Genomic DNA, 13,683 nt, shown 5'->3' on the forward strand with positions numbered 1-13,683 from the left:
CGCTGTGTCTTTAACTTCCACTAGCTCCTTTCTCTTCACTAAATAAACATGCTAAATTGCCTCCCATCTTTAAACCAAGAACAACTAAAGAAAACAAAAAAGCCTTCCCTCAGTTTCCTGTGTCACTCCTTCCATAGCCAAACCTACTACGATCTAACTCTCTCACTCCTATTCCTTTATTGAAACTGCTCTTAGCAATGTCACAGAGAATCTCCTGAATATAAAATTCCATGATCTCTCACTCCATCTTACCTCTGTTTCTTGAAACTCTTCTGTTTTGAATTCTGTAACACCACTCTCTCTCCTTGTTCTCCTTTTATCTATGAGTAGTCCTTCTGGATTCCTCTTTTCTTCTATCTCTATCCTTCAATCTTTTCTTCTAGCTCTCTAGGGCAATTTCAAGTTGATTGACTTCAAACACTACTTACTCTGATTATTCTCAATCTGTATCTCTAGCTAGACCTCTATAAATTCTAAATATTTAATTCCAACAGCAATTAGACATCTCTAGTCAGTCTGCCAACAGGCACATTAACTTATCTCTTCCCTTTCAGACTAAACCACGTGTTCTTCCTATTTCCTATCCCTGTTAATAGTTCTATCATCAATCCAATTTATCAGGAAAGAAACCTGAAAGTCATCTAAATGCCCTCAAAACAAACACATCTAATCAGTCATCAAATTCTTTTGATTTTACCTCCTTTACAAATCTCATTCAAACCTATCATTCTCTATCATTTACTACCTTTCTTTCTTCCAGAAATCTTCCCAGTATCACTGTTTTACTTCAGGTCCTTAACATCTCTTGCCTAGACCACTGTAAGAGCTTCCTAAACTGAAATTCCAACCATCCTGTCTCTTTCAACTCAATCTATTGCCCAACTCTTAAAATTATCATCTGAAAGTGCACATCTGATCACGCCATTTCCCTATAGAAAGCTTACGAAAGCCTCACAAGACATGCCACAATCTGGCTCAAACTACCTTATCAGTTTCATTACCACTCTCTGCCCTTCTTTACTTATACTCAAACACTACAGTTTCTAACACCATTAAGCTGCTCAGCCAGTCTCATGCTCACCATACCATACCTCTACCTGTAATTAGCACATGCTATTTTGTCTGCCATTAATGCCTCTTCCTTCATATCTACTTGCTGAACTCACATTTCCTTCAAAATCCAGCTCACATTTCAACCTTCTGTGTAGCCTTTCCCAACTCCTGGAATCAAAGTTATCATTCTATCTTCTATGAGCCCAAAGCTCTTTAACATATTACTAAATTAGCATGTCTTATTATACATCTTATTTGTTTACAACTAAAGTGTGAATTTCTTTTTTTTTTTTTTTTTTTTTTTGTGGTACGCGGGCCTCTCACTGTTGTGGCCTCTCCCGTTGCAGAGCACAGGCTCTGGACGCGCAGGCTCAGCGGCCATGGCTCACGGGCCCAGCCGCTCCGCGGCACGTGGGATCTTCCCAGACTGAGGCACGAACCCGTGTCCCCTGCATCGGCAGGCGGACTCTCAACCACTGCGCCACCAGGGAAGCCCATAAAGTGTGAATTTCTTGAAGCCAAGAATCTTTATGTCTCTACTGTTCTACTGATTTTTATATCTATAATTGTATATATCATCTGGCTGCTAGCACATAGTGGGTGCTCAAAAAAATGTTAATGAACGAATCAATAAATGCTTGCTTTTTATTTGCTTAATAGGCAGTAAGCAGAACTATGAACATGCTGGTGTTTTTTATTTTTAATTTATTGTTTAGTCAGCTTTCTTTTAAATGGTGGAATAATTACATTTTTAAAAGAAAAAAAATTCCTTAAGTTGGCAAAGTGCCAATTTTAAAAGCTAAATATTGTGCAATATTCTTTAATTAGTTAAAGGTTAATTAGAAAAGACCCTCCTCAGGATTCCCCTGGTGGTCCAGTGGTAAGAATCTGCCTTCCAATGCAGGGGATGTGGGTTCGATCCCTGATTGGGGAACTAAGATCCCACATGCCACAGGGCAACTAAGCCGGCACGCTCTCAAGCCTGCGTGCCACAACTAGAGAGCCCGCATGCAGCAAATACTGAGCCCGCATGCCACAACTAGAGAGCCCACATGCTGCAACTACTGAGCCCACATGCTCTGGAGCCCGTACACCACAACTGGAGAGGCCCCATGCCGCAACTAGAGAGCCCTCGTGCTGCAACTACTGAGCCTGCGTGCCACAACTAGACAGAAGCCTGCACGCCGCAATGAAAGATCCTGCATGCCACAATGAAGATCCCGTGTGCCGCAACGAAGGCCAGACACAGCCAAATAAATAAATAAATAAATAAAAATAAATTTTTTTAAAAAAGAAAAGACCTTCCTCAATTCTTCAATTATTAAGTATAACTTGAAAAGCCAGTATTTATTAATTCAGTATGAGATTTACCTAATAATCAGCCTGTCAGTATTCAGTGAAATGAAAATACTGCAGGATTTCTGAATAAGTAAGAAGAACTGGTTCGTTTTCCTTAACTTTATTTCAAAGTAGTAGGATGAGAGAGGTATATTTACAAGGGTTTATGCACTCATCACTGTTGCTTTTTTATGCTTCTATTATTTGAATGTTGTCTATTACTCCTTGATTCTCTGCAGAGTTCCTTGGAAACACATCAAATACTCAGTCCACAACTGAATCTATAGTTGTACTCAAAGTGCCAACTCAAGAACAGTTTGTATGGTTTTTAAAAAAGAGGTAAGGAGCTTGCACCAGAATATAAATCAATGCTGATACTGATATCAAGAAAGTCTTGTTACCAAAAAAAAAAAAAAAAAGCCAACTGAGCTAAATTTTGTACTTAGTGACATAGTTGATTTACATTCTGACAAAAGTTTCTTTTCGTTATGGATCCATAACAAACGATTTGTAGACCTGTGATCTCTGGACCATATTTTGAGTAGCAATGCTTTAAGTCATTAAGGATAGCAAAGCTCCCTCAAGTTACTTAGACATAGGCCCCAGATATTAAGGCAGCCTTTAATAAAACTTCCTAAGTTTTCTTACAGAGAGATCAGTATTACAGATACATTAGTCACAAAATTTATGAAAGCAAAAAAACCCCAAATTATTTTGGTATTATAGTATAAGCCACACAAACTAATAAAGATGTAAGGCAATAAAATAATTTACTAAGGAGCTTGTGGTACCTTCTCCTTAGGTTTAAGAATAAAATAGACAACTATTATTCTAGGATGGAAAGACTCCTGTGATAAAGCCAACAATTTAGCATTTGCCAAAGCATTTTTTATGAAGCTCTAGATCTAAAAGATTCTCTAAGGGGAAAAAAGATTTACGTGTCAAATATGTTGGGAAAATGCTGCATAATCACCTTCCTTTTGGAAACGTATGGTGTAAATTTGCTCTGAGATAGGCTTTTAGTGGAAAAATCTGTTTTATTTCACTCAACATTTTCTAAACATTTTTGACCACAGAACTTTTTAAGTAACATCTATTATCACACTTCGGAAAATGCTGGTCTGTATTTCCCAAAAATGTATTCCAACCATAAAAATCCCATAAATATAAGCATGAAAAACAAATGCAATCAATTCTTTATTATCTGTGATCAAGGAAGAGGGACAAGTTTAAAACTTTGATACTGAAAACCACAAAGACATTAAGTTTTAAGATAATTCAGTTTTAACCTTATTTTAAAAAGAAAAACAAAACCCAAAACGCAAAGAAGTAAAGTGATTTGCTCACAGTACACCTGAAATTAGGAAGACAATAAGTACACACAGCTTTCAAACTAGTATGTGTTTTCATATACAGTATCACATTTAAAACTCAAAACAATTCTGAAAACTAGTAATTAACAAACTCATTTTCACAAATGAGGATCTAAAGTTTAGAAAAGTTGTAGACACACAATTAGTCAATAGCAAAGGTTGAATATAAACTCCGGGTCTTTGTGATTCCACAGCTCATGTTCATTATCCTCAGGCAGAACTTTAATCTTCTAATTTCTAGTTCAGGGTTCTTTCCACCACACCGTGTATTTTTTTTTTTAACTGCAAAAATATTGTATCTACTCTAACAGAATGACCAATATTTTAAAAGATGGTAATATTCCCTGAGCTCTGTCCAAGCTTCATAATCAGGAAGGAGGTGGTATTAAAAGTCCTGAGTAATAGGAGAATATCAATACATAAGTAAACATTTGATTACTACTAATTTACCACCATTAAGCCACAATAAAATAAATAAGTGTGGTCTATGTTTTGAATAGCTTTAAGTGCTCAAATAGCCATTAATTGAATATTAGATTATCACCCACCTGCAAAGTATCTGCAAATATTACAATGAGATTCTTCAGTTCCAGAACAAGATCAGGATCAGTGCAATAAGACTGCGAGAATGAAGGGTAAGTGGGGGTGGAAACACAAACAAACAAACACACACCAGAGTCATTTGGTTAAAAACTAAGAAATAAAACTTAAAAATTTCTCCCTTAATTTGCCTGATTTACAATAAATTTGAAGTCTTGGTTATTAGATCCACAGCTGGCTTCCTCTATTCATGAAAAATTTCGTAGGGAAAGATCATAACATGACATAACTAAAGTATCTGTATTATATGAAAAGAAATTTTTCTGAAATTTGTACACACTAAACTTTGGTCAAAGCAATGATGCTTATATTTCTAAAAGTCTTTAGATTTTAAGGAACTAGTTATTTCAAATTGAAAAAATGGTTTATATATAGACCATATATTTCTACTTTTCAATTATTTATTCTATTATAAAAGAGATACAATCAATATATTTCTCCAATATAAGAAATGACAATTTAAGTATTTTCTTAGTAATGCACCAAAGAAAAATAATTAATTTCAAAGGGATAGTGAAATTCATTCTTGTTCCCTTAATAGCATGTCATAAGATTTTAAATGTGATATGTTGCATTTAATATATTAGGATCTCATACGTGATGCCATGGAATTAATAGGAAGCACACTATCATATTACATATTCATAGCTGGCCTGAATATAAACCATGATAAAATGTATTGTTCTTTATTATAATATGTTAGAAAAAGTTGTAGTTCATTGGACAAATACTGTATCCAGAATCTATGTCCCTGATAAATAAAAATATAATGTATTTATAATCTAAATATCACTTAAACTAATAATCTTCCTGCAAAATACTTTCAATCTCTATTCTCAATAATAAAACTTTAAATAATAGATTATAAAACTTTAAGTTTGGGGAAATTTCACTGACGGTAAACTCCCAAAATTGTCTTAAGAAAAAGTCCACACTAAAAAATTATTAATTTCAATAGTCTTTATAACACATATTTTTATTTCCACAAAAGGCATATTATAAAAATATTTTATCATTTTACCTTCATTCATAAAAATAATTCTCATTACTTAAAGGGTCATTATTCTAAATGAGTTCAAATTCTGAGAACTGCATATTTTTAAGAAATTTATAACTGTATTACTGCAAACAAATTATAAACATCGAAGAACAAGTTCTACTGAGTTTTAATGGTGGAGTTTACTTTGGAAACAAAGAATCTGGACTGATAATTAAAAACCCTTTCTTCATGGTGCTTTTCAGTGATCTAATGAAGAGGTCAGTTGAGACTAATGAGACCAGCTTAATTCTTCATCTTCTATAATGCTGGACTAAAAGTGTCTTCAGAAGCCCCACTCAGTTGCAATATTACCAGACAAACAAAGGCCTGTCATTACTACTTCCAAATCTGAGCAATTACCAAAAAAAAATGCAGAACTGATGGAGGTATAGTTTCCTTCTGACATTATGCATTTCAGAACTTCTAGAAGTAACTGAATTAAAAATTTAGTAACATAAATTGTCTGACTTACTGAATGAGCTCTAAGGACAGCAATTATCTTTGAGAGGGCCATGTTCCAAAGTTCATCAGTGTATGCCCTGGTTACTAATCCTTGGGTCACATGTAAAATGTGATCTTCCACCACAAAGAACCTAAGAACAGTAATTACCAAAATAACATGAGTTAAAAAAAAATTAAAACCTAAATAGGAGATCATTAGTTCTGACACATAACACAATATCAAAATAATACTTATTGCCATATTAGATACATACCCTACAATTTGAGTGAAATATCTTCTATAGCCATCAACTGTTTCATGCTTTAAATGAAAAATAAAAATCAATTTAAAACAATAAATACCAGTAACATAAAAGTAAGTTCCAAATCAGTACAACATTTATTAACAAATATTTATTGAGAGTCTACTATATGCTGCATACATTTATAAGGCACCAAGGATACACTGGTAAATAACAAAAAGTCCTTACCCCTCATGGAACTTGCATTCAAAAGGAAATGAACAATAAACAAATTAAAAAGGCAGTATGATTTCAGAACCTCCTTCTCAGCAGGCTAGTTCAAGTTACCATCATCTCTCACTTGGACAATTACATCATTCTCCTACCTAGTCTTCCAAGCTTTCAGGCTTGATCGCTACAGTCTATTCTCCAGACAGCTGCCAGAATGATAGTTTTCAAACAGTAATCAAATAATTATATCATTTGCTAAAAACCCTCCAATGACTTTTCATGTGATTCATAATAAAAGTCAAATTCCTTTAAAATGGTCTATGATTTCCTACAGTTTATAATTTTAACAAAAGGTATACAGGAAAATATTTGATCATTTGAATTTCATAAAAGTTTATTACATGAAATATAACAATTAAGTTCAAATATTATATTTTATATATTTCATAAAAGTGATCAAAAATTTCAAACATCTGGATTTTTTCAGAGAGGGGACTGTTATTACTATTTGGCTTAAAAATACTATGATCAGAGAATACAGTCTCCATGACACAAATGTTTGATATTTCTTGATACCTGCTTTATAACACAGTATGTAGTCACATTTTATGTTCCATGTGTACTTAAAAAAATGTTTCTACAGGTGTTGAAACAGAATTCCTTTTTTTTTGGCTGCACTGTGTGGCTTTTGGGATCTCAGTTCCCCGACCAGGGACTGAACCTGGGCCCATGGCAGTGAAAGCACTGAGTCTTAACCACTGGACCCTCAAGGAATTCCCAAACAGAATTCTATACAGTTTATTAGATAAGCCTATTAAGCATGTTCTGTATTCTTACTAATATTCTGTCTACTGGCTGATAAGATACTGAAGCATCCACTATGCTTACGGATGTTTTTATTTATCCGTTAAGCTGTGGCAATTTTGCTTTAAATATTTTGAGTCAATGTTATCAAGTACTTATAGATTTAAATCAGCATTTTTATCAACTCTAAGACATAATTGTTTTTTATCATTCTAGCTTTTTAAAATTATATTTAAGTAGAGAAGCAAGAAGAACAGAAGCAAGAAGAAGGACAGAGGCAAGGAAACAACAGAAGCAAGAAGAACTACAATCCTGCAGCCTGTGGAACAAAAACCACATTCGCAGAAAGACAGACAAGATGAAAAGGCAGAGGGCTATGTACCAGATGAAGGAACAAGATAAAACCCCAGAAAAACAACTAAATGAAGTGGAGATAGGCAACCTTCCAGAAAAAGAATTCAGAATAATGATAGTTAAGATGATCCAGGACCTCAGAAAAAGAATGGAGGCAAAGATAGAGAAGATGCAAAAAATGTTTAACAAAGACCCAGAAGAATTAAAGAACAAACAAACAGAGATGAACAATACAATAACTGAAATGAAAAATACACTAGAAGAAATCAATAGCAGAATAACTGAGGCAGAAGAACGGATAAGTGACCTGGAAGACAGAATGGTGGAATTTGCTGCTGTGGAACAGAATAAAGAAAAATGAATGAAAAGAAATGAAGACAGCCTAAGAGACCTCTGGGACAACATTAAACGCAACAACATTCACATTATAGGGGTCCCAGAAGAAGAAGAGAAAAAGAATGAACCCGAGAAAATATTTGAAGAGATTATAGTCGAAAACTTCCCTAACATGGGAAAGGAAATAGCCACCCAAGTCCAGGAAGCGCAGACAGTCCCATACAGAATAAACCCAAGTAGAAACACGCTGAGACACATAGTAATCAAACTGGCAAAAATTAAAGACAAAGAAAAATTACTGAAAGCATCAAGAGAAAAACAACAAATAACATACAAGGGAACTCCCACATGGTTAACAGTTGATTTCTCAGCAGAAACTCTACAAGCCAGAAGGGAGTGGCATGATATACTTAAAGTGATGAAAGGGAAGAAACTACAACCAAGATTACCTCTACCTGGCAAGGATCTCATTCAGATTTGATGGAGAAATCAAAAGCTTTACAGACAACCAAAAGCTAAGAGAATTCAGCACCACCAAACCAGCTCTATAACAAATGCTAAAGCAACTTCTCTAAGTGGGAAACACAAGAGAAGAAAAGGACCTACAAAAACAAACCCAAAACAATTAAGAAAATGGTACTAGGACCATACATATCAATAATTACCCTAAACATGAATGGATTAAATGCTCCAACCAAAAGACACAGGCTTGCTGAACGGATACAAAAACAAGACCCATATATAGGGTGTCTACAAGAGACCCACTTCAGATCTAGGGACACATACAGACTGAAAGTGAGGGAATGGAAAAAGATATTCCATGCAAATGGAAATCAAAAGAAAGCTGGAGTAGCAATACTCATATCAGATAAAATAGACTTTAAAATAAAGAATGTTACAAGAGACAAGGAAGGACACTACATAATGATCAAGGGATCAGTCCAAGAAGAAGAGATAACAATTATAAATATATATGCACCCAACACAGGAGCACCTCAATACATAAGGCACCTGCTAACAGCTATAAAAGAGGAAATTGACAGTAACACAGTAATAGTGGGGGACTTTAACACCTCACTTACATCAATAGACAGCTCATCCAAAATGAAAATAAATAAGGAAACAGAAGCTTTAAATGACACAATAGACCAGATAGATTTAATTGATATTTATAGGACATTCCATCCAAAAACAGCAGATTATACTTTCTTCTCAAGTACACACAGAATATTCTCCAGGATAGATCACATCTTGGGTCACAAATCAAGCCTCAGTAAATTTAAGAAAATTGAAATCATACCAAGCATCTTTTCTGACCACAACGCTATGAGATTAGAAATCAACTACAGGGAAAAAGAAACGTAAAAAACACAAACACATGGAGGCTAAACAATACGTTACTAAATAACCAAGAGATCACTGAAGAAATCAAAGAGGAAATCAAAAAATACCTAAAGACAAATGACAATGAAAACACGACGATCCAAAACCTATGGGATGCAGCAAAAGCAGTTCTAAGAGGGAAGTTGATAGCTATACAAGCCTACCTCAAGAAACAAGAAAAAGCTCAAATAAACAATCTAACCTTACACCTAAAGGAACTAGAGAAAGAAGAACAAACAAAACCCAAAGTTAGCAGAAGGAAAGAAATCATAAAGAGCAGAGCAGAAATAAATGCAATAGAAACAAAGAAAACAATAGTAAAGATCAATAAAACTAAAAGCTGGTTCTTTGAGAAGATAAACCAAACTGATAACCCATCAGCCAGACTCATCAAGAAAAAGAGAGAGAGGACTCAAATCAATAAAATTAGAAATGAAAAAGAAGAAGTTACAACAGACACCACAGAACTACAAAGCATCCTAAGAGACTACTACAAGCAACTCTATGCCAATAAAATGGACAACCTGGAAGAAATGGACAAATTCTTAGAAAGGTATAACTTTCCAAGACTGAACCAGGAAGAAATAGAAAATATGAACAGACCAATCACAAGTAATGAAATTGAAACTGTGATTAAAAATCTTCCAACTGGGCTTCCCTGGTGGCGCAGGGGTTGAGAGTTCGCCTGCCGATGCACGGGACACGGGTTCGTGCCCCGGTCCAGGGGAATCCCATGTGCCGTGGAGTGGCTGGTCCCGTGAGCCATGGCCGCTGAGCCTGCGCATCCGGAGCCTGTGCTCTGCAACAGGAGAGGCCACAACAGTGAGAGGCCTGCGTACCGCAAAAAAAAAAAAAAAAAAAAAAATCTTCGAACAAACAAAAGTCCAGGACCAGATGGCTTCACAGGTGAATTCTATCAAACACTTAGAGAAGAGCTAACACCCATCCTTCTCAAACTCTTCCAAAAATTGCAGATGAAGGAACATTCCCAAATTCATTCCATGAGGCCACCCTCACCCTGATACCAAAACTAGACAAAGATACTACAAAAAAAGAAAATTACAGACCAATATCACTGATGAATATAGATGCAAAAATCCTCAACAAAATACTAGCAAACAGAATCCAACAACACATTAAAAGGATCATATATCATGACCAAGTGGGATTTATCCCAGGGATGCAAGGATTCTTCAATATATGCAAATCAATCAATGTGATACACCATATTAACAAACTGAAGAATAAAAACCATATTATCATCTCAATAGATGCAGAAAAAGCTTTTGACAAAATTCAACACCTATTTATGATAAAAACTCTCCAGAAAGTGGTCATAGAGGGAACCTACCTCAACATAATAAAGGCCATATATGACAAACCCACAGCAAACATCATTCTCAATGGTGAAAAACTGAAAGCATTTCCTCTAAGATCAGGAACAAGACAAGGATGTCCACTCTCACCACTATTATTCAACATAGTTTTGGAAGTCCTAGCCACGGTAATCAGAGAAGAAAAAGAAATAAGAGGAATACAAATTGGAAAAGAAGAAGTAAAACTGTCACTGTTTGCAGATGACATGATACTATACATAGAGAATCCTAAAGATGCCACCAGAAAACTACTAGAGCTAATCAATGAATTTAGTAAAGTTGCAGGATACAAAATTAATGCACAGAAATCTCTTGCTTTCCTATACACTAATGAAGAAAAATCCGAAAGAGAAATTAAGGAAACTCTCCCATTTACCATTGCAACAAAAAGAATAATACCTGGGAATAAACCTACCTAGGGAGACAAAAGACCTGTATGCAGAAAACTATAAGACACTGATGAAAGAAATTAAAGATGATACCAACAGATGAAGAGATACACCATGTTCTTGGATTGGAAGAATCAATATTGTGAAAATGACTATACTACCCAAAGCAATCTACAAATTCAATGCAATCCCTATCAAATTACCAGTGGCAGTTTTTATAGAACTAGAACTAAAAAATCTTAAAATTTGTATGGAGACACAAAAGACCCCGAATAGCAAAAGCAGTCTTGAGGGAAAAAAACAGAGCTGGAGGAATCAGACTCCCTGACTTCAGACTATACTACAAAGCTACAATAATCAAGACAATATGGTACTGGCACAAAAACAGAAATATAGATCAATGGAACAAGATAGAAAGCCCAGAGATAAACCCACGCACCTATGGTCAACTAATCTATGACAAAGGAGACAAGGATATATACAATGGAGAAAAGACAGTCTCTTCAATAAGTGGTGCTGAGAAAATCTGACAGCTACATGTAAAAGAATGAAATTAGAACATTCCTAACACCATACAGAAAAATAAACTCAAAATGGATTAGAGACCTAAATGTAAGTCCAGACACTGTAAAACTCTTCGAGGAAAACATAGGAAGAACACTCTTTGACATAAATCACAGCAAGATCTCTTTTGATCCACCTCCTAGAGTAATGGAAATAAAAACAAAAATAAACAAATGAGAACTAATGAAACTTAAAAGCTTTTGCACAGCAAAGGAAACCATAAACAAGACGAAAATACAACCTTCAGAATGGGAGAGAATATTCGCAAACGAATCAACGGACAGAGGATTAATCTCCAAAATATATAAGCAGTTCATGCAGCTCAATATTAAAAAAACAAACAACCCAATCCAAAAATGGGCAGAAGACCTAAATAGACATTTCTCCAAAGGAGACATACAGATGGCCAAGAAGAACATGAAAAGCTGCTCAACATCACTAATTATTAGAGAAATGCAAATCAAAAGTACAATTAGGTATCACCTCACACCAGTTAGAATGGGCATCATCAGAAATTCTACAAACAACAAATGCTGGACAGGGTGTGGAGGAAAGGGAACCCTCTTGCACTGCTGGTGGGAAGGTAAATTGATATCACTATGGAGGTTCCTTAAAAAACTAAAAATAGAATTACCATATGACCCAGCAATCCCACTACTGGGCATATACCCAGAGAAAACTCTAATTGAAAAAGACACATGTACCCCAATGTTCATTGCTGCACTTCTTACAGTAGCCAGTTCATGGAAGCAACCTAAATGCCCATCAACAGACAAATGGGTAAAGAAGATGTGGTACATATATACAATGGAATATTACTCAGACATAAAAAGGAACGAAATTGGGTCATTTGTAGAGACGTGGATGGATCTAGAGACTGTCATACAGAGTGAAGTAAGTCAGAAAAACAAATATCGTATATTAACACATATATGTGGAACCTAGAAAAATGGTACAGATGAACTGGTTTGCAGGGCAGAAATTGAGACACAGATGTAGAGAAAAAATAAAAATTATATTTAAGTATATATTGTTTCTATTCTTTTAGTGGTTACAGAAATTACATTATGCATACATAAGTAATCAAACTCTAAAATTAATCAATAATTTTACTCTTTTCTGGACAATTCCAAAACTGCAGAACAGTTTCACTTCATTAACTTCCATCTCACTCTAATGTTTATGTTATTGTTACTGTGCATTTCAACTCTATCTTGTTTTAATGTCCATAATATTTTATTAATATTATTTTCTACAGTCAACACAGATTTGTCCACATATTTATACTTTCCTTGCTATTCATTCATTCTAGCATCTCCTATCTTCCAGTTGGCATCACTTTCCTTTTGACTGCAGTATATCCTTTCTTTAGTAAGGGTGTCTTGGTAACAAACTCTCCTCTTCTTTGTCTGAAAATGTCTATCTTTGCCCTTGTTCCGCTGAATATAGAATCCCAGGTAGACAGCTATTTTCCTTCAGCACTGAAAATATTCCACTGTCTTGTTTATTTGAAAATAATCTCTTCTCTCTGGGTATTTCTGAGGTCTTCTCTTTATCTTTGTTTTTAAAGTCAAATTTACTGAGGCATAATTTACATAAAGCAAAATTAAAACGCTTTTTACATACAGAGTCCGATGAGTTTTGATGAACGTAGACATTTGTGTCACCACAACCAAAATCAAGATATAGAATATTTCCGTCTCATAAAAAGTTCCCTTTATGCCCCTCTATAGTGAATCACTCTGCCCAACCCTGGCCCGTTGTCACAGATCCCATTCTATCCCATAGTTTTGCCTTTTCAAAAATGTCATGTAACACAAATCGTACTATACATAACTTTGCTGTATCTGAATTTTTTCACCTAGAATAGTGTTTCTAAGATTTATCCATGTCACTGCATGTATCAGTTCCTTTTCTACTGCTGAGTAGTATTCCATTATGTCGAGGTACAACTTTTTTTTTTTTTTTTTGGTACACGGGCCTCTCACTGTTGTGGCCTCTCCTTTGCCTTAACCTTTGTCTTTTCTAAAAGTTTTACAATTTTAGCTCTTATATTTGGGTCCATGATCCATTTCTTGAAATGTTGAATGAGGTAAGCATCAACATTCATTTTTTTGCATATGGATAATTTCATTCTCTTGTAGTAAAAAGACACACTTT

The 13,683-nt window shown here is 35.0% G+C and overlaps 1 protein-coding gene across 2 annotated transcripts in view; it reads right to left on the minus strand.

The window, feature by feature from the left end:
* Positions 1–13,683, minus strand: part of EXOC6 (exocyst complex component 6) — a 194,976-nt gene that overhangs the window by 113,744 nt on the left and 67,549 nt on the right. For both annotated transcript variants that reach the window (XM_030865100.2, XM_060286255.1), the window contains exons 10-12: positions 6,120–6,166; positions 5,876–5,996; positions 4,313–4,384 (exon numbers count right to left, since the gene is read on the minus strand). In XM_030865100.2, coding sequence (XP_030720960.1) covers positions 4,313–4,384; positions 5,876–5,996; positions 6,120–6,166 — 240 coding nt within the window. The remainder of the gene's footprint in view (positions 1–4,312; positions 4,385–5,875; positions 5,997–6,119; positions 6,167–13,683) is intronic.

This window comes from Globicephala melas, chromosome 16, assembly GCF_963455315.2.
Source record: "Globicephala melas chromosome 16, mGloMel1.2, whole genome shotgun sequence".
Lineage (NCBI taxonomy): Eukaryota > Metazoa > Chordata > Mammalia > Artiodactyla > Delphinidae > Globicephala > Globicephala melas.